Source organism: Protopterus annectens, chromosome 7.part1 (genome assembly GCF_019279795.1).
Source record: "Protopterus annectens isolate FY-2018-M chromosome 7.part1, PAN1.0, whole genome shotgun sequence".
Taxonomy (NCBI): Eukaryota; Metazoa; Chordata; order Ceratodontiformes; family Protopteridae; genus Protopterus; species Protopterus annectens.
In genome coordinates this window covers 337,713,034-337,735,310 of record NC_056740.1, presented here as the reverse complement: position 1 = coordinate 337,735,310, position 22,277 = coordinate 337,713,034, and the positions used below count along the sequence as shown (strand labels likewise).

Below are 22,277 nucleotides of genomic sequence, written 5' to 3'. Positions count from 1 at the left end.
GTCAGTGTGCCTAACGATAGAGTCACCTATTACAAGTGTATCAGGTGTGTTGTTTAGCCTTAAGGGCTGTGACTGTTCGGCACACTGGCTTTGTGAGCTATGTGTTGCACGTGTTTTGTTTTGGGGTAGCGGTTGCTTGGGTGTCTGCTTTGGAGGTCTCTGCTGCTTAGGCAGATTTTTATTTAGAGCCTCCGAGTATGTTTGTGTGTGTTTATGTGTTTGGTTTGCTGTTGTGGTAGGTCTATGTGAGACTGGAATTGTAGTGAGTGTGGTTTCCTTCTCCTCCTGACTGGTTACGCCAGTACTGAGTTGAGAGCTTAGCCTCCAGTTTGGCTATATGGTTGCATCTCTCACATGTGTTGGAATTTGTTGGGAGGAGGAGAGGGTTGTCTGTGTACATGAGGCAGTTGTAACATTGCCTCAAGATTCCCAGATTCACCAGCTGGACCGGAGAGGTGATGGACAACTGACCTTTGGACATGCTAGAATAGTATTGGGAATTCCTTTATAATTGAAAAAAGGGCCAATGGGGAACAAGGTACTCAAGGGGAGTTTGTGAGGGTGTAGTGCTTTTAATTTTTTAGTGCTGACTTATACAATTGCTTTAGTGAGCAAGTGCCAGGTAACTTAAATGCAAAAACAACAAACAGTAACTTTCTTTCAAGTGAAACAAGGAAATAAATACAGTAAGCAATGCAGATATCACTAGGGATCCACAGAAGCGCTGAAAACCCGCGTTTTAGGTGGAATTAGCGTTTCAGGGAAATAACAAGCAACAAACAACAAGCATACAAACAAAGCTAGATTCAGCAGGCCTGGATCTAGTCTATGCTACAGCAAACAAGGTGTACCAATTTCAGTAAGAAGCAGTTCAAATATGCAGGCACTATAAGCCTTTAACCACAAATTCCCAGCTCAAAAGGGCAGAGTCCAGCATCTCCTCCCACAAGAGTGCATACCATGAACCCTCTTAATGTAAAATAACTGGCCTGAAGCCCAAGTGCTTAAACCAGAATTAATACACCTTTTAGAATAACAGACACTGAGCCCTCAATCAGCAGTTCCCAACTTAAAAGGATGTAAGCTACCTGTTCTGCCACTACAGTGCAGACCACAAACCTTCTTAATGTAAAACAACTGGTCTGAAGCCCAAGTGCTTAAACTAAAAGGCTTAGAATGAGTTACACCAAGCAGTAATAAATACAATTGAGTACTTTTAAGATGATGCAAAAGCAAAATAAAGTAGGAAGAAACACAAATACAGTAAAAGCAGATAAAAAAAATTTTTTTTTTGAATGAGCAAATGAGATGGACCCAGTAGTTACAGGACAGAAACAAGTGCAAATACAGGCCTTCAAATCAGAAAGTTGAGAGAGATGGAAGACCGCCCAAACGGCCAGTAACTACAAATTCTGGACCAGAACCACTCCTTATGTGGTAGACAGGTTACATAATGCTTACCACTCCCACTGATAAGCTAGAAGGCTTCCCTCCAACACAGAAAGGCTTGGGGGGCTCAGAAGCTTACAAACAGTCCTGGATACAGCAAATCTGTATCTGGAACGCTAATTACAGGAAAGGTAGGAAACAGGCTTACAATTTTTTTTTTCAGAAAAGTATCAAAAACAGTAGTAAAAACAATTCACATGCAGTGCAAGCTGGCACACTTGAGTATGTAGCAATATTAGTCCACACACAGCTTGAAAAAATGCAATTAAATTAAAAAGGACTAAAAGCAAGTGCAGAAAGGTTTTATTAGGTAGAATGCGGTAAAGAGATGGGACTGGGGGAGTGTCCCAGATCAAATCTACAGTGGGGTGGGCACTGCAAAAGCCAGCAAATTTCAACTACAACCAAGAACAGGGAGGGGGGGTGGGGAAGACAGTTTCAACAGAGATGTGAGGAATCACAGTGCAAATTAAAAAACCAAAAAATATATATACTGATCTCTGTATATTTGCAGAACAGTAAGACAACAGATATCTAAGCAACAATTAGACAACAGATATCTAAGCAACAATTTAGCTCTACAATACAGAATAATACAGAAAAATATACTCAGCTCTATATATTTGCAGATAGTCTTGTAAGGCTGTCTCTCAACACACAGGTTCCAATTTAACTGCAGGCTGCTATTAACAGGTCAAATTAAGGGAACCTTGAGTTAAGCAACACACAAGCTATAAAAAACAGTTATATCAGCTGAAGACAAGGCAGAAAATGATGGGGGTGGGGTGGGGAAGACAGTTTCAACAGAGATGTGAGGAATCACAGTGCAAATTATAAAACCCCAAAAATATATACTGATCTCTGTATATTTGCAGAACAGTAAGACAACAGATATCTGAGCAACAATTTAGCTGTATAATACAGAATAATACAGAAAAATATACTCAGCTCTATAGATAGTGAGTTATTACATATATACAGACTATATTAATATAGTAAATAGGAGATCATTTAGAAAGGGAAACAAGATGCAGTTAAAATAAATAATGAGAAAAGAGAGGAGAGAGAAAAGAGAAAATTAAGAGATAAATATTTTATGTGCTATATAACCCTCCTTCTGTGAAAGAAAAGTACCGTTTTACATACCTGAGGTAATGTGAAAACTCTCATGTGTCATCTATTTTCAAAAAATTCCAGTGATCCCAATGGAAGCATGGAGGTGCTTAGGAGAAATGGCAGTGGAATTTTTAACTAGACTGCTTAATGAAATTTTGGAAAATCAGAGAATGCCTGAGGAGTGGAGAAAAAGTGTTTTGGTACCTATCTTTAAGAATAAGGGTGATGTGCAGAGCTGCAGTAACTACAGAGGGATAAACTTGATCAGTCACAGCTTAAAGTTATGGGAGAGAGTAGTAGAAGCTAGGTTAAGAAGGGAGGTGATAATTAGTGATCAGCAGTATAGTTTCATGCCAGGAAAGAGCACTAAAGATGCGATGTTTGCTCTGAGAGTGTTATTGGAGAAATACAGAGAAGGTCAGAAGGAGTTGCATTGTGTCTTTGTAGACTTGGAGAAAGCATATGACAGGGTGCCTAGAGAAAAGTTGTGGTATTGTATGAGGAAGTCGGGAGTGGCAGAGAAGTATGTAAGAGTGGTACAGGATATTTAAGAGGGTAGTGTGACAGTGGTGAGGACTGCAGTGGGAGTGACAGATCCGTTTAAGGTGGAGGTGGGATTATATCAAGGATCAGCTCCGAGTCCTTTCTTATTTGCAGTGGTGATAGACAGGTTGACAGATGAGATCAGACAGGAAGCCCCGTGGACTATGATGTTTGCAGATGACATTGTGATCTGTAGTTAGAGTAGGAATCAGGTTGAGGAGACTCTGGAGAGGTGGAGATATGCTCTAAGGAGCAGAGGAATGAAGGTCAGCGACAGAATAGATGTCTGTAAATGAGAGGGAGGGTAGAGGAATGGTGAGGATGCAGGGAGTAGAGTTGGTAAAGGTGGACGAGTTTAAATACTTGGGATCAACAGTTCAGAGTAATGGTGAATGTGGAAGAGAGGTGAAGAAGAGAGTACAGGCAGGGTGGAGAGGAGTGTCAGGAGTGATTTGTGACAGACTGGTACCAGTAAGAGTGAAAGGGAAGGTCTACAAGACAGTAGTGAAACCAGCTATGTTATATGGGTCGGAGACAATGGCATTGACAAAAAGGCAGGAGTCAGAGCTGGATGTGGCAGAGTTAAAGATGTTAAGATTTGCACTCGGTGTGACTAGGATGGATAGGATTAGGAATCAGTATGTTAGAGGGTCAGCTCATGTTGGACAGTTTGGAGACAAAGCAAGAGAGACGAGATTGCACTGGTTTGGACGTGTGCTGAGGAGGGATGATGGATATATTGGGAAAAAGATGCTAAGGATGGAGCTGCCAGGTAAGAGGAAAAGAGAAAGGCCCAAGATAAGGTTTATGGACATGATGAGAGAGGACATGCAGGTGGTTGGTGTGATAGAGCAAGATGCAGAGGATAGGAAGAAATGGAAAGAGATTATCCGCTGTGGCGACCCCTAACGGGAAAAGCCGAAAGATGATCATGATGATATAAATATTCCAGTAGTTACCTTTGTTTTAAAATTCCAAGCAGTAAAATTGGTCCTTTAAAGTAATGTTAAAACAGTTCATATCATAGTAGATGCTTTGAGAGATTTGGCTGTAACAGTATCCGTCTTTTGCTTCTTCTTTTTGACATCTGTCCAGACATTTGTTTCTTTTGTTCTCTTGAGAGAAGGTGACATCCAATACATATCTTCTGGTAAAGTAATCACATTATTAGTTTTAATAAATGAAGAGGCTTCCTCTAAGTCAATAAAAGTCCTCATCTCGTTGGCATACAGTATTCTTATCTTAGCTGGATATGCAAGTTGTGCCTTGATGTTATTTTGTTTCAGAAACGTTATCATTGGCCACACTTTTTTCCTTTGTTCCATCATTCTAGATGAATAGTCGTTATCAAATCTTATCAGGCTCTGTTTATATTTTAGAGGTGCCTTCCTCCAAGCAGATCTTAAAATCAGTTCCTTGACCAAGTATGAAAGAAATTTGATAATTACGGACCTAGGAGGAGAGCGAGTTAGTGGCAGGTTTCCCAAGAGCTCTGTGTGTCCTTTCAATGCCAAAGGAAAGTCATTCTTTTAAATTTAAAAAGTCAGGGATCCAGCTTGATAAAAAAATAGTAATATCCTCACCTTCTGTGTTTTCAGGTAATCCGAAAATCCTGATGTTATTTCTCCTCTCCCTATTTTCAAAGTCATCTACTTTATTAACCAACCAAGTGTTTTGTTTAAGAAGCAGTTCTTTCTGTGTTTCCTCTTCCTTAAGTCTGCTTTCTAAGTCATTTAGAGAAACCTCTATTCATGTTATCCTTGTCTGGTGTTGTAGCATTTCCTTGAGTGTGTCAGCCTGTTTTTGACTGCTTGTTTTAAGATTTTCCGTTCTCTTTAAAATCATCCATCTTCAAAGACAACTCCTGTAGGGTAGATGCCACCTGTTGTAGTTCCTTCTTTAAGGCAGCATCCTGGTGAGAATTCTTTGAGTTGCTCATTTTAACAAGTGAATATATCTCCACGCTTTTTGACAGGAAATTATTTGTAAAACTTCACCAAAGTTTCTAATTATGTAAATTAGTCCTTTATCTATAAGACACTGCGGTGGTGGTGCTACGGTAGCGTTGTTGCCTCACAGTAACACGTTGTCCTGTTCGATTCTCAGTTAGAGCATCTTCTGTGTGGAGACATGCGTGAATGGGCGGACCTTCATTGAAGGCTGTGCGTCAGGACCGGCAACTCGGCACGTAAAAATCTACTGCCAATCATTAGCGGACCGGAGTTCCGCTGTGGCAACCCCTAACCGGGAAAAGCTGAAAGACACAACAAGTCCTTTATCTATCACATTTTATACTTTGAAGAAAAAAAAAAGAATATTTTTTCTTGACTTATTTAACTAGTTATATGGAGCTCTAAAATACTGCTGCTTTCAGTTAGCCATTCAGTCTCCACCCATCTACTGTCCTTCTTGATGAGGTAAAGATGTTCCCTAATTCTAACACTTAATTCTCTAGTTCTCATTCTTACATAAAATGCAGTGCATCCACTGCAGACTCCTAGATGCACAACTCCTTGGGACCTACAATTAAAATGTCCACGTACCTTAATGGTGTGGGATATGCGGCCCAAGTCAATAAATGGACCCTCTAAAATAAACCTACACATATTACATGTCCCACATTTGTGCATCCCCTCAGGTTTGTTTGTATAAACCTTATTGCTCTTACATTTCATGTCATCTTTATTAAACATAAATTTCAAGTTACGTCCATTTTTATAAACAAAATGAGGATGTGTTCCCACTGTCTTAGATACATCTTGGTTGCCCTCTTTAATATTTTCCAGTTGTCTTGTATAATATGGCGAATGGAGTCACTATTCATAGTCATGTCTAAACAATAATGCATATTGTAATGTCCATTTTCAGATGTAAAATTCATGTCATCTTTATTAAACATAAATTTCAAGTTACGTCCATTTTTATAAACAAAATGAAGATGTGTTCCCACTGTCTTAGATACATCTTGGTTGCCCTCTAATATTTTCCAGTTGTCTTGTATAATATGGCGAATGGAGTCACTATTCATAGTCATGTCTAAACAATAATGCATATTGTAATGTCCATTTTCAGATGTAAAATTGCTGCAAGGTACATGTAAAATAGGGGGATAGTGGCTGTATCTTTTACTCAAAACCAATTGACTGATAAACGTTTTCTTCATATCCTCTCTCTTTAAATAACTGAATAATAAATTCAAACTCTTGTAAAACATCAGTATCTTCACTTGTTTTACTCCTAGCTCTTGTGAACTGTCCTTTGGGTATATTGTTTTTCATATACCTAGGATGTAAACTACTAAAATGGAGATAGCGGTTAGTGTATGTATTTTTTCTATAAATTTTACTGATGAATTTATTAGCATTTTGTTCCCACTTTAAACTTACATCATGAAAGTTTACTTCTACACCAATATCTCCTTTCACAAACTTCAAAACACCAGACTTTTGGTTTAATTCACTTAAAAAAATCATCCACTTTCTTTACATCTCCCTTCATAATGAAAAAAATGTCAATAAATCTCTTATAGTAAACAATTTGATATTTCTCTTCAATGGGTTCTAAAATTGAATATTCACACCATCCCATGACTATATTGGCAAAAGATGGTGCAGCAGGGGAGCCCATTGCCACCCCCTAATCTGTTTATACAATTTCTTGTTGAAAATAAAATTATTTTCTAACAGAATTTCTATCATTTCACAAGAAAATTGCATTCATTGTTAGATAGACTTGTAAACTTACACAAAATCCCTCATGAATTCAACCCCCATTTCATGAGTAATACAGGTGAACAAAGACACATCAAAAGAAAACATAACATGTTCATTTCCCATTAAAACTGTTTGAACTAGAAAATTCTCTTATATTGTTTAAAAAAATCCCGAGTCCCTCAAATAGGAATTAATTTTTCTTATTAAGGGATTCAGAATCGAATCAACTACAAGCAAAATGCCTTCAGTAATATAATTTGGAGTGGAGACCATTGGCCTAAATGGTGGATTCACAGTGCACTTGTGAACTTTAGGTATGCCATAGTCCCCACTCTAGGATTTTCTATATTTCAGAAGTCATAGGCAGCCTGCTCCAAATTACCATTCATGAGATTTTCAAATAAAAAAGAATAAATGTTGCAGGAACATTTTAATATTTCCAACATGTTAGCATTCTTGTATTAATCCTGATTATTTAACAATATACCGACTTTGATTCATAACAACCAAAGTACCTCCCTTGTCACTTTTCATTATACATATATTCTTATTTTCTATTTCTATAAGTTCATTCAATGCTTTTAGTTCTTCTCTATTTAATTTAAAATAATTTCTTCTATTTTTTTTTATTCAACAAAACCCGTATTCGAGTTTCACATACATTTTCAAATACCTTAATAGTGCGAACTAAACTAGGGTTATAACTAGAAAGTTTAACCAAGGAGATTGTGGGTAACGTGACATCTTTAAGTATATAATTAAGATTTAACAGTTTAGTAAATAATATGCATGACAGAGGTTATTTGGTGAAAGTAATCCAAAAAAAAAGTAACTAGTCTAAAAAGCCTTAGAGCAAAGGGAAACTATATTTTAATAGGGATATGAATGAAGAAGAAATAGCTATTAATGAGAACCAGAATAAAAGAGATACAGAAGTTAAACTAACTCTAACATATAGCAGCAATATTGGAGTAGTATGCGATGTTATAAAGCATAACTGGAACATTTTAATGAGTGAAGAACTAAGTAAAATAGTGGGTGACAAACCAGGTTTTGCATTCAAGAATGCTAAATCGTTAAAACGTAGACTCTGCTATGGTCAAAGAGATGGCCACACAGAACTGCATCCTATATTATTAAGTAAAGAAAGCACCTATCCTTGTAATAGGTGCATGGTATGTAAATTTACAGATACAGGCAACAGATTTAAAAAGCCAGTAACAGGGAGAATATATGTGGGCAAAAGCAATAGAACTTTGAAAGAGCGCATAATACAACATCTTAGTGATATAAGATGTGGTAAACATACTGATGGTTTGATATCCAACCTAGGACACCATTTTCTATTTATGGTGCTACAAGTAGTGAATGAAAGCCCAAGAGGAGGGGATTTGACAATTAAAACTGAATTAGCTGAACTTAATGATGCAAGCAGAGAAAGAGCTAAGACTTCATTATAACATTTCCTGAAAGGGCAGAAGCTGCTACACTGATTGGTTCTACTTGATATGAACGAGTTTAAAACTCAAGAGGTTTTAAGTGTTTTAAAAGACCTGAAGAAGGGCAAGTCCCGAAAGTGCACAACTTTTAATAAACCTGACTTTAATGCCTCGGACCAAGGTCATCATTTCTGGTTTCATTGTATTTGGATTATTATTGCTTCTGGGAAAGATATTTAGTCCAAGTCTGTGTGTTTTTTATTTATTTTACAATTGTTGACCGGGCCAGTCTAACAGGATATTTGTCCATTTTCAGTAGAGGCCCGGGGAGAAATGCTCCACAATAATGTTATACAAATTGATATACATGAGTAAGAAAAGACACAAGGGGATCATTTCCAAACAATGGATTAAACATAGAAAAACCCCTTTTAGTTACGCTTATCTAACATAACATGAAAAAAGTGACACAACTAAGCAAGAACGTATAGCTTAATATAAACAAGGATTGATACAAAACAGAGAGCATTTAGAATACAGAAGTTAAATAAAATAAATGTTTAAACTAGAAAAGGTTGGTCATGTCAAAAGTGTTTCAGTCAGGATTAGTACATGGGCATACCCACTGTGAATTAAGGAAGGTTTTTACTTGCTTTTTGAAAAGTGGAGTGGATGTCAGGGATGTTAGATTATTAGGAAGCTTGTACCAACAGTTTCCAATGGTGTTAGTAAATAGGCAATCGCCAGATTTATTACTGGATTTAAGGGTTGCAACTAGTAACTTATTAGCTGAGCGTAGGATTCTCAGATTTTTATATGGGTTGATAAGGTTAGCGAGTATGGGACGATACAAGATCTTGTGGGTGATAGTTAATTGCTGAAGAAGTTGGTTTTGCAGTTCCAACCATCCTAATTTTTTTAGATTTTGGCAACAGTGAGTTTGGAATGGGGAACCAGTGGCAAATCTGGCAATGTTATTATACGAAGTGGCCAGCTTATTGAGAATGTTTTTGGATAGATTAATGTAAATTGGGGAGGCATAGAGAAGGGTGGAGATTAGGTGTGTTTGGGCGAGAGTAGTCCTGGCAGTCGGTGTAAGGAAGGGTTTTAGCCTGTAGAAGAAACCATGTTTTCTATTAACTGATTTGATGGTTAAGCTTATATGCGAGTCAAAGTTAAGACTATGATCAATTGTTACGCCTAAAAGTTAGTAAATGTGTCAAGTACTATTACAGTGCCATTATGTGACACTATTGTGAAATTTATAGGGGGAGACTTCTGGGTAGGGGTAAACAGTAAAAGTTTAGTTTTTTTAGGGTTTAGGAGAAGACAACGTTTGTAGAACCAGTTTTCAACTAAAGTAAACACTTTTTGGGTGCTAGACTGCAGTTAAGCAGAAGATGCTGCGGCACAGATTAATGTCGAGTCGTCGGTATATTGTATGCACGTGGTTTGAGGTAGGGGTGTTTTCAGATCATTGATGAACACAGAAAAGAGGAGGGGTCCCAAAATAGAGCCTTGAGGGACTCCCAGGGAGATAGGGAACAGAGTTGATAGGTTATTGTCCCAGAGGATTACTTGTTGTCCATTTCCTAGATAAGATTTAAACCATTTGACTGCCTGAGGATTTAAACCATTTGACTGCATGAGTGTCAACTGAAAGTGAAGTAAGTGTATCTAACATTAAATGATGATTCACCATGTCAAAGGCTTTGGACAGATCTAGAAAGAGAGCAAAGGAAAGCAACTTGTTGTTACGATTTTTATTACTAGAGTCAGAAAAAGATAGGAGTGCAGTTGTAGTACTATGAAATTACCTAAATCCATGCTGGCAGTCAGCTAATAGATTATTTTGGATGAGATGATCAAGTAGTTGCCGGTTAATGCAGCTCTCCATGATTTTTGCCAGTGGGGAAAGTAAAGCTATGGGATGGAAGTTAGAGAGTTCAGTTGAGTTACCTCCCTTATGTAGTGGGATAATATTGAGACCTTCCAAAGAGATGGTATAAGGCCTGCTGTAATGGTTCTGTTTATTAAGATGGAGATGGGATAAGCAAGTACTCCAGCTACGATTTGCAGAAATTCAGCTTGAAGGAGGTCAGCTGAAAGAGTACATGGTTTTAGTTTGTGATGCAGGGTATGGATGAGAGAGGTTGGAACAGACTGAGTGTGTGTTAGAGATGCTGGCAGGTGATAAGGTATTTGCTAATGATTGGACTGTTTCAGCAAAAAATTTATTAAAGGAATCGGCAATTTGGCTGGAAGAATTCTGAGTCAAATTAGATGGGGCTGGTGTTTTGGAGTGACCTGGGTGGAGTATGCTATTTATACCTGACCAGAATTTTTGTGGGTTTTGATGATGGGCTTGCTGGAGTTTATGGAGTATTATTTTTTGTAGCATTTCCCAGCTGTCTAAAGATTTCATGATCAGACGGGTTTTTAGTATTTCTCCAATTAGACCAGATTCTATTTCTTTGAAGCATTTTTTGACTAGTCTCCTTTGTGAGCCAAGGCGCAGGCTTGTTCTTAGTTCTGATAATCCGCATGGTGTTCTAGGATTTGGAGGAATTTATTATTAAAGTAAGAGACTGCTTTGTCAAGAGGTAGGTATTTAAGGGGTGACCAATTGCAGGCTTTGAGTTCGGCTTGGAAGCTAGGTGGGTTGAAGTTATTTTTTTTTTTTTTTTTTTTTTTTTTTTACGGATAGTTCTGAAGATTGTTTATTTGGGTATAAGGGTTTTTTGTCTAGAGAATGGTCACTGATATCATCAGGAAAGTATACCTGTTTTATAAGAGAGGGGATTACTGTTAACTAGTATCCAGTCTAAGGTGGCTTGCTTATTGCTTGGTTTATGGGTTCTGGTAGGGGAGGTGACTGTTTGATTGAAGCCATAAAGGTTTACGTGAGTAGTTGGTTTGACAGAGTTACAAAAGTTCCAGTCAATGTTAAAGTCTCCAAGGAGTATGGTTTCTTGTGGGAAGGATGTGGAGAGCCAGTTAAGTCTCCAAGGTTCATACGTTCATACTAGGCTATCTGCCCTAGGGCATTTATAAGCCTAGCCAGAGTGTGTTTGGCTTTCGCCACCCATTTTAAATGAATTTTGCTATGCCCTTTTTCGAAGTTAGTATACTGTGCCTCTGTCTAACAGTGACACAGAAGCGATACCCGGGGTAAACCTACTATCTCCCATCCATAGTATAGTACTAGGCTATCTGCCCTGGGGCATTTGTAAGCCTAGCCATAGTGATGTGGCTTTTGCCTCCCCATGAAATGGTACAAAAAATGTACAGAATAAATTTAGAATACTGTGCCTCTGTCTAGTAGTGACACAATGAAGGTCCCCTTATATAATAGAATTAGTTTACTGTGCCCCTGTCTAGCAGTGACACAGATGTGACCCCTAGGGTAAACTTACGATCTCACATCCACTCATCAAGATTTCTCTTGAAGAGAGTCAGCGAGGGGCTCTGCCTAATACGAACTGGGATCTTGTTCCAAAGCATGGGAAGCCTCTGGGTTATGAATCTATCCCTCCAGCATGTCCTATTCATACTTGTGCCGAGGTGTAAGTCTTTAGCTCTCATGGTCCTGATGGATTTGGATTTTTTGAGGTGGAGCATGTCCATCAGATCCTGATTGGACATGGCCTTGTACGTCAGGCAGAGATCACCTCTGAGCAGGCGGTATGCTACTGAATAGAGCTGAAGTTTCTTTAGTCTGGCAGAATAAGACATATGTTGGAGACCCTTGATCCCCTTGGTGAGGTACTTTTGTGGTCTCTCCAGCTGTTGCAAATGCCGGGTGAGGTACATACCAAATGGGGCATTGTACTCAATCATGGGTCTGATGAGGGAGGAGTATAGGGGTACAATGACATCCTTGGATCTGGATGTGAATCCCTTCATGATGAGGTGTGCAAGGTAGAATGTTTTTCTAACCACTTTGGCAACGTGGGTGTCAAATGAGAGGTCGCTGTCGACTTGGGTCCCTAGGTCTCCGATTACTTGTTCCGTACTCAGTGGGTTGCTGTCTATGTGATAATTTGTGGGTACGATGTTTTTCCCAAAGGGGATGACTATACATTTTTTGGCATTTAGTTTAAGGCCGTGACTCCGGCACCAGTTGTCCGTTTCTGTGAGGCCTTTTTGTAGGGTGTATGTGTCCGCTGGTGTATCAATTATGGCGCCTAGTTTGCAGTCATCTGCGAACTCTGTCAGCCACAGCCCTCCCATGTTTGCTTTAACATCTGAGAAATAAATGCCGAACAAGAGGGGTCCCAGGACAGACCCCTGTGGGACACCACTTGTGACTGGCTTTGAGTCTGACATTGCTCCAGCGATTTTAACTTTATGGGTTCTGTCCTTTAGCCAGTTTGCAACCCATCTAGTGACATAAGGGTTTACGTTTAAGCTGTTGAGCTATCTATGATGCCTGAGTGGGGTATTGTGTCGAAGGCCTTAGCCAAGTCCAGGTAGGCTGAATGGACTGCTTTGCCCTCATCAATGGCTCTAGTGACTGTTTCGAAAAAGTCAAATAGGTTCAAAAGACAGGATCTGCCCTTTACAAAGCCGAACTGGGTGGGGTCAAGTGCCTGTAGGTCCCCTATGTCTCGGTTTATGAGTTCCATAATGATTCTTTCCATAGCTTTGCAGACCAGGCTGGTTAAGCTTATGGGGCGGTAGTTTCCAGGGTCTGCAGAGGCACCCCCCTTGTGGAGTGGGACCACTGTTGCTGTACGCCAGTGTTCAGGTACATATCTCGAAGTAAGGCTAAGGTTAAATAGCATTTTTATGTGTGGGTTTAGCTCCTCTTGGAGTTCACGTAACACGCAACCCGGGATACCGTCAGGTCCCATTGATGCTGTGTTTTTAGCTTTGTTTAGGGCGGTTCTCACTTGGACATCTGAGATGACAGGGAGATTACATTCAACTGGGATAAGTATTTCTTCTTTTGGGGGTGAGGGAGGGGAGAAATTTGCACTGAACCTGTCAGCCAGAATGTTGGCAATATCTGTGGGTTCAGTGTATTTTTTGTTGTTGTGAACCAACTCGGAGCATATCTGAGTGTTTCCGCCCAGGTTTCTAACATAGCTGAAGAAGGCTTTGTGGTTATCTTTAGTGTCCTTAGCGATTTTTCTCTCAAAGTTGGCCTTGGATGTTTTTATGAGAGAACTTAGTTTTCTGCTAATGTTGATCAGAGATGTCTTCCCTTCATGGGATTTTGCTCTGACGTGCAGTAGCTTCCTTCTTTTGTTATACAATTTGTTAATGGCTGAGGTCCACCAGACAGGACGCTTGCCTTTGGTGGAGAGGGACTTGGATTTATTTGGGATTGCATGATCCATGCATTCTTGGAGATGTCCATAGAAAGCATTTGTGAAGGATTCAGCATTGTGGGATGTGGTATCCACGAGCACAGTGGGCTTAAAAGATACCATCTCAGTCTTAAGAAGAGTGAAGTCTGCTTTTGAGAAGTTTTTCACTGTGGTCTTTTGTGCTGGGGGTGGAGGTGGGATATGTATATCCAGGGTGATTAGTTTGTGGTCAGATCTCACTAGTGAGGGGTATACTTCCGGTGTGGAGCATTTTGTCCCCATGTTTGTGATGATCAGGTCTAGTATATTATCTCCCCTAGTGGGAGAGGTGACTAGTTGTTCCAGTGCATTTGAATTTATGAATTCCAGGAACCTTTGGGCTAGGGTATTAGGGCTAGAATAATGTACCCAATCTATGTTTGGGTAGTTGAAGTCTCCCAGTATGATGGTATTTTGTGATACATTCATATCCTCCACTGTCTTCAGAAAGGCTGAGTGGGGTTCTTGAGATTGGGAGGGTGGTCTGTAACATGCTACCAGTTGTATAGCAGTTTTGCCTATGGTTAGTTGCACCTGTATGGTCTCTGATGCTTCATGTGTTGTTACTAACCTGGAGGTGTGGGTGTCCTTGATGAATATGGACACTCCCCCTCCCTTTGTGGTTCGGCCCGGGTTTTGGGGCCGAAAAGCATGATACGAGGTATAGCCTGGTAGCGCTGGGGTGCTCTCAGGAGCCTTGAACCAGGTTTCAGTTACTGCACAGACGTCGACGTTCTCCATGCTGAGGAGTGCATCAAGTGCCTGCATCTTGAGATTTAGACTTCTGGCAATGAGCAGCATTACCCTTAGTTTTTTTCCATTTTCTAGCCTTGCCTAAAAAAGGCACTATGGGGGTGGCAAGAGCCTTAGCCAATATCCGGAAGCCCAGTGGTGACAGGTGTAAGCCATCCCTTGCAAAGCAGCGCGGCTTGTCCAACATGTCATCCCAGGCAGACAGACATTGGATCCCCTTAGAATGACACCAGTACTTGAGCCAATTATTAAAGCTGATCATCTTGTCTTTGTATTGTGGTATCATTCTTGGTGAGGGCAAGATGCTGCTCAGGGTCAGGGTCATACCAACCTGGGCTACATAATCGGAGAGCTCCTCTATGTCTCTTTTCATGTAGTCCAGGGAGGTACATCTCAGGTCATTTACACCAGCATGGACAATGACGGAGTCATATTTGTACTTGCTTTTGAGTGACTTGAGTGCTTGTGTTATGTGGCGGATCCTAGCTCCCGATAGACAGCTCAGTCACCCTCTCCTTGTTCAGCCTGGTCAGCAGGACATCAGTGTGTCTGACTATAGAGTCACCTATTACTAGTGTATCAGGCATGGTGTTTGGCCTTAAGGGCTGTGATTGGTTGACACACTGGTTTATTGAAGTATGTGTTGCATGTGTTTTGTTTTGAGGTGGTGGATTTTTGGATGTCTGCTTTGGGAGCCTCTGTTGTTTTGGTAAGTTTTTTTATCAGCGCCTCCGAGTATGTCTTTGTGTTTGGTTTGCAGCTGTGGTTGGTCTATGTGGGGCTGGGATTGTTGTGTGTGTGGTTACCATCTCCTCCTGTCTGGTCATGCCAGCCCTGAGTTGAGAGAGTTCAGCCTCCAGTTTGGCTATATAGTTGCATCTCTCACATGTATTTTGTGTTTGTTGGGAGGAGGAGAGGGTTGTCTGTGTACATGAGACAATTGTAGCATTGTCTCAAAATACCCAGATTGACCAGCTGAACTGGAGAGGACGCCAGTAATCTACCACTCGACATGCGACGCCAGTAGTCTACCACTCGACATGCTAGAACAGTATAAGGGAGTGCTGTACCTTTAAGGAAAGTGGATATTCACAGGGGTGATAAGTAGATGTAGTGCTTTACTTAGTACGAGAGTGCTTACTTAGTAGAGAAGTATTGAGAACAAGTGCTAGGCTTATAATATAGTGAGCAGTCTGATTATACTAAGAGTAGAGCTTCCTTAAGGGAAAATTTGAAGAGCAGACCTGGCAGAGCCAGAAGTTTAACCTTGTTTAACCGGCGCTGCACAACCGCGCAAAGCCGTGCAAACGAGTTTTTTAAACAGTGAACTACAAAAGAGCTAGAAATGGTCCAAAACAACCAATTACTACAGTTTCTTGTGCTGAGGTCACTTCCTACAGGGACAGGTAGGCTGCTCAAGGTTCCCCACTCCCACTGGTGAGCAAAGAAACATCCTTCTATCCAAGTAAGGTAATGGACAACACAGGAACTACACCACAACCTAGAATACAGCAATGCCTGTAAACTGGTCTAAACTAGTCAAGGAGAGGCAGGAAAACAAGGATTATTTTTTTGTTTTTTTGATAGAAACACACAGAAAGGAGTATTGTTTCTTGTGGGAAGGATGTGGAGAGCCAGTTGAGGACATTTTCAAGAGTATTAATGTTGTTGCCTGGAGGGATATAGGAGCAAATTATACATAATGATTTATTAGCGTTTATCTGTAGCTTAGAGATTAGAATTTCAACATTACTGGGTGTGGGAGGTTGAATATCTAGTGGTATAACCTGTAACTGCGATTTACATAGTATTGCTACCCCACCACGCTTTTTATTTAGACGGTCAGATCTCAGGATGTTATAACCTGGTGGGATTATATCATTGTCCTTAGTTGCTGGTTTAAGCCATGTTTCTGAGTTTACAGAGAATAGGGATTTGTTTTCTAGTGTGGGGATACTTCATATGGGTTGTTCTATGAAATTGTGGTAGAAGGTAGGATGATGAGGATGTTATGTTAATGTGGGTTTGTGAGGCTAGGGGAGTGATTGAAGTTGTTTGTATTAAGGGGAGATGAAATCTAGTAAGGCTAAGATATTCATAACAAGTAAGGTAATGGGACAAAAGTAGGGGGGTAAGAACAGTGAGAAAGAGAGGACCATTACAGAGCCCAGGCCTATGTAAAATAGCCATAGCTGGGAGAAATGGGATGATAGAAGCTGGGAGATATGAGATAAAATAGCGAGGAAGTTAAAGGGTGGAGTTGTTAATGGGACAATTAGGTAGAGGGAGATAGCAGTTGACAAGATAGGTAATTAAATGAGATAGAGAGCGACACTGGTTAATAAAGGATGGAGGTGTGGCTAGAGATGTATAAGGTTAAGTGCACTGGGGTGGGGAGTTTTGGGGGTAGGGGAGCGGAGTGAGCCCACAGAGCAAGTGAGGAACAGCTCAGACATGCAATCTGTGAATAGCTGAATACAGCTATCTTCTTAGAGGTTCGAGGTAAGAGGAGAGTGCTAGTTTAATTATTCAGTAACAAGGGATAAAGGACTGTAGAAGGAATATAAGGAAAGGAAAAGGGACTACACAAAGTTCAGATAAAATGCAAGACAAAAAAGTGTTACAGAGTTGTCTAGTAATGATCCAAAAGAGATAAAGGTAAGGGTTGGGAGGGTGGCCTAATGGTTAAGGTGTTTGCCTCACAAACACAAGGTGCAGGGGCTTGCAAGAGCAGTTAGCTTAGTACTAATCTATGAACCTATGAACATTTTGAAAAAGAGATAAAAGGTAAGGAATATTTAGAAGCTTATAGGGTAGGGCGGCCACGGTGGTGCAGCGGTTAGTGTTGCCACCACACAGCAAGAGGTTCTCCGGTTCGATCCTCGGCTGGGGTGCCTTCTGTGCGGAGTCTACATGTCCTCCTTGTGGTCGCGTTGGTTTCCTCCGGGTGCTCCGGTTTCCTCCCACATCCCAAAAACATGCTGTAGGTAGATTGGACATTCTAAAATTGGCTCTACGAGCGACTGCGTGTGTGCCTTCTATGGAAGGTTGGGCGCCGGGCTGGCAACTCGACACCGTAAAACTCCACTGCCAATCATGAGCGGACAGGTGATCCGCTGTGGCGACCCCTAACCGGGAAAAGCCGAAAGAAGAAGAAAAAGAAGAAGCCTAGGGAAGGGAGCCACCTAGTGGACAATGATAAAAATTACATTCAAATTATTTAGGAAGGAGCAGAAAAGAGAGGACAGAGCTGGACAATCCAAATTAAGGAGTGACAAATACCATGTAGGGTAGACAGGGGGAGCCCTTCATTTGTTCAAACTTTCAAATGTTCGAAACCCATATGGCCAACACCATATGAGCGAACATTTGAAAGGCCGACAAATGATAGTGGAGATCCCGCTACAGTGTGGGACTGGGAGATTCCCCTTTCCTGCACTGTAGTGCGATCTCAGAGTGAGAATATTTAAGTAGCAGGGGGTGTGGGGGGCGCAGCAGTTTTACTGTGTTTACAGGTAGGTAAATGGTGCTATTTCAGGATGCCGGTCTTTCGGAATGTCGATCATATGGTGTCGGCCATATGAAAGTTGGCATTCTGAACGGTCGACATTCTGAAGTAGATTATATATATATATATATATATATATATATATATTATAGAGAGATATAATATATATATATATATTTATATTATATTATAAATATATAAATATATATATATATATATATATATATATATATATATATATAAATAAATAAATAAATAAATAAAGTATGGCGGTTTACTATATATATATATATATATATATATATATATATATATATATATATATATATATATATATATATATATATATATATATAATGTATGTCGGTTTACTATCAAAAGAGCAATCAGACTTTGTTCCATTTACGTTAGTCCGAGCACCCAATTCAATATTAGGAAAGAACGAAAAAAATGTATTTCAACATTTTAATGCAGATCACACTATCATGGGGGAATGGGAAATGTACCCTTTCCCCCACTGAAGTGCAATCTCGGAGTAAGTAGCAGGCAGTGGGGGGGTGCATGGGGGCTTGCGCCCCTGCAAAAACTATCTTTGCTGTGTGTTGCACAGTAGTACTACTTGTGGAAATGTGGAGAATGTTCAAAATATGTCAAATTCAACATTCCCCACTTCCGAGTTCGACTTTCGTGTCAGCTGTTTTTTTTGCTCATTTAGTTAGTTCAGCCGATAACTTGCACCAAGTGCAATCGGACAAATTATAGTAAACCTATGTGTACACACATTTTATACATTATATATATATATATATATATATATACACACACATATATATATATATATATATATATATATATATATATATATAGATATAAAAACAGATATATACGTACACACAGACATGTACATATCTACACTCAAACAGATACATACACGCATATAATATATATATATATATATATATATATATATATATATATATATATGTATATATATATATATACACACACACACTTGCAGGGCAAACGGTTGAGGGATGCTTGAACCATGTGAGACTCATCAATTTAATGTGGTCAACTGTCTTTTTAGTTGACTGCTAAACACTTCAGGAACCATGGTAGAGCTTGTTTTGGTGATTCGATGCTTTCTAATGTGTCAAGCGGGATCGATGTTTTGAGTGTCAAGTATGTATGTGCAACCCGACATTTAAGAAAATAAATATATGGGGTCTATATTACGACGTCAAAAGATAAAAAGGAGCGACCGCTCTTTTATCGATCACTAAAAGTCGAAAGCACTGAACGCGGCACACACGGAACAGCAAAATCACCTGGCCATTTTTGGGACTTCATTTCCTCCATTGTGGTGAGAATTCAGAGTTGATATATTTAAATAGGGGGGTGGGGAGAGACCCCCCACACACACACACTTTATTTTGTGTTTGATTTGTTTTTTTGCAGAGCAGCGATTTCTTTCCCGGGGGGGGGGGATCACTGTTATGTTTGTTCAACATTTACTGCTTTCAGTTTTTAGTATTCGATAGCTGCTCTTTTTATCATTCGACATCGTGATATAGACTCAAATATACGCACTATTATATGGCAACTGGCTGACACACCTCTGAATCAATGTCCATTAATTAAACTACAAATTTCAAGGTGAATCATTTATGTTTGCTGACTGAGCAGTGGACTGATCTACTGTGGACTCATTTCAGACATCCGAAAAGTTACAACTGAGGCAAAGTAGTACAATAGCACAGCAGGGTGAAATCAAGCAGTAGTACGTGACAATAATGAATAGAATGCAGGACAAAACTATTCATGTACAAGAAAACGTAGTGATAAGTTAGTTTCAACAAAATACATTGTGCAATTGGTATAGGTAAGACATGTCAGATAAGTACATGAGTAAAAGTATAGCAAAGAATTATTTGGATTTATGCATTAAGATTAGGTAAAGGATAGCCAGGAAAGGAAGGTAGAGTGCAGTGGCAAATTAAGTAATTTGGGAAGGTTGATGTGAAAGAAGGTAAAAGGAAAATGACAGAGATGGGGTGGAGATGAGTCAGGTTGAAGTTAAAGGTAAATAAGATGCACGCAAAAGAGGGGTTGAAAACTGAAGCATGTGCAGGCAGCCAGCTTCTCTAAAAACAACCAATGTACAAAAGTGACATTTTGCTGCTACACACCTGATGTGTTTCTGCAGGGGGTTGTCCTTCAGTCAGCATAATCCCCTTCAACCACATCACATGTCTCACACACACACACACACACACACACTAGATTTAAAGGAAAAGAGACGCAAAGTAAAGTACGTATGAAAGCAAAGCAAAGAACCAGATTGTACCTGTTTTGAGATAAGGTACTACCAACAAACTTTATGAAAGATAAATGATTTACACATGGAAACTGCTGCACGAACGCCAGAAGAAAAGTAAGGAGTATCCCTTGATATAAAGGATATATAGTACCAGCAGAAAAGGATGTTTATGCTTCATCTGTTAAAAAATGACGAGACTCAATTTTGAAGACTGCATAATTGTGGAGCCTCTATACAGGTACATAAAAAGGTTTAAGCCTATATAGACAGACCTTCCTTTACAGCTTTCAACTTCTTTGCTCAAGAATTGTCAATAAAGCAAGGTCCATTTTTAAATATTACTTTAACTTACTTCAAAAGTGAATTGAACAATAGGTTTTGTATCAATATGCATCTTGTGGATAATGATATGTATGTTCCAATGTCCGCCATTACTGGCTGGCTGTAATCCTCACTGATTTTAGCACAGAATCAAAAATTAAGGATGTATATGACAAAAACATGAGGCAAAATCACAGACATCATTCTGTAAAGCCAGGGACAATTGGAAGGCATGTCATAGGATCATAAAAGGTTACTGGGCTATTGGCCTTGAGGTCCTTATAAGCCTAGCCAAGTGTTTAGCCCATGTTTAGACAAATCAGCACCCGATGCCCCGTCCAGCAGGGACACGGGTGGAATCCCATGTTTTTTAAGCTGTACAGCAAGATAAATAGGCTTTTGAGGACCCTTACAATTTAACATTTTCCAGCGTATACTCTGCAGATGGAGAGTTTTGCTTGCTGCCCCGTGGCTTTGGTTAAATTGCACTCCTTCTGGCCCTACTACTTCATCTGCTTCTACGGTGTTAAGTTTCACAACAGCTAAAGACTATATTACTTTTCAGTATGCCTTACTGCAGAAAGAGATTCAATACTAAACCTGCCACATCTTAACACAAACTATTCCTAGAATACAGAACTGTCAAAGGTCACGCGTCTAACGACAGATTCAACTAACTGAAAGTAAATAATTTATCAGAAACAACACGTGATTATCGAGACATAACTTTAATGATCTGCCACCTACCTCATTAGATAAAATGAACTGATTTCCAACATTCTGCAATTCTCTGCTGCAGAGTTCAACAGCACACATTTCTTATCAGTATTTACACTGCATATCAAGTTCCAAATATGAAAGTACAATAACTGCCCTACAACCAAACCACATATGTATTGTAAATACGGCCCTTACTTTTATGGTGTCCAGAGGGTGGCCGGCAAACACAAGGCATACCCCACCAAATCCACCAGCAAAGAAGTTCTTGATGGGACTGATGGGAGGTGGTTGGAGCGACTGGCTGTCCTGTGACATTTTTATTGGTTTCTTTGCAAATTCAAAGTAAATGCACGCTGAGTACTACAACTCAGTCTCCTACTGTGTCCCAACCACCGGTACAATTAACTTAATGTTAGGTCATTCAGGCACAGAAAAGCATTGGTAGTTTAACTTTGACCTACATCCCTGCCGCGCAGCCGCACACTCCTCCTCCCCAAGCAAATACTCCTCTTGTATTCACTTACGTTTCTCGTAGGTGGATAGACAGAAGCTTCACTGAAGTAGGCGTGGCTAATGAGCGTCGTTTTTTTGAGTAAAAGTTGAATGTTGTTTTATCTGGTTAAGCTGAAAGGTTGTGAATCAGACTATAACTTCTTTCATTACCCCTATTACAGTTAAAGCTGTTATGACGTTACACTGTTTGCCTTGTCCCGTGTGTCTAGTAAAACTTATGCTCAAACGGTGGGCGTTTCAGAGGTAGGGTAACCACCTGTCCCACTTTGCGAGGGACAATCCCTCTTTTGGCAGTTGTGTCCTGCAAAAAAATTGAAAAAATGGCAAATATCATGAGATTTTAGGACCAAAAATATTTCATATATTTTCTTTAATAGTTGCATAAAACAGTTATTTTGTATCCGAAAGACCTAAATGTTATAAGAAACAGAATAAGCAACTAAAATGCTACAAGAATAAGCTTTTATTTAGGCAAAAAAAGTGAAGATTTGTCCTTTCTACTGGCCGTGGGTATGTTTTGCCCTGTAG

The 22,277-nt window shown here is 39.7% G+C and overlaps 1 protein-coding gene across 1 annotated transcript in view; it reads right to left on the bottom strand.

Annotated features, from left to right (window-relative positions):
- SLC25A20 (solute carrier family 25 member 20) overlaps positions 1-21,722 on the bottom strand; it is a 377,462-nt gene extending 355,740 nt beyond the window's left edge. The window contains exon 1 of the mRNA XM_044078760.1: positions 21,432-21,722. Coding sequence (XP_043934695.1) covers positions 21,432-21,551 — 120 coding nt within the window. The 5' untranslated portion in view covers positions 21,552-21,722. The remainder of the gene's footprint in view (positions 1-21,431) is intronic.
- Between the last annotated feature and the right edge of the window lie 555 nt (positions 21,723-22,277).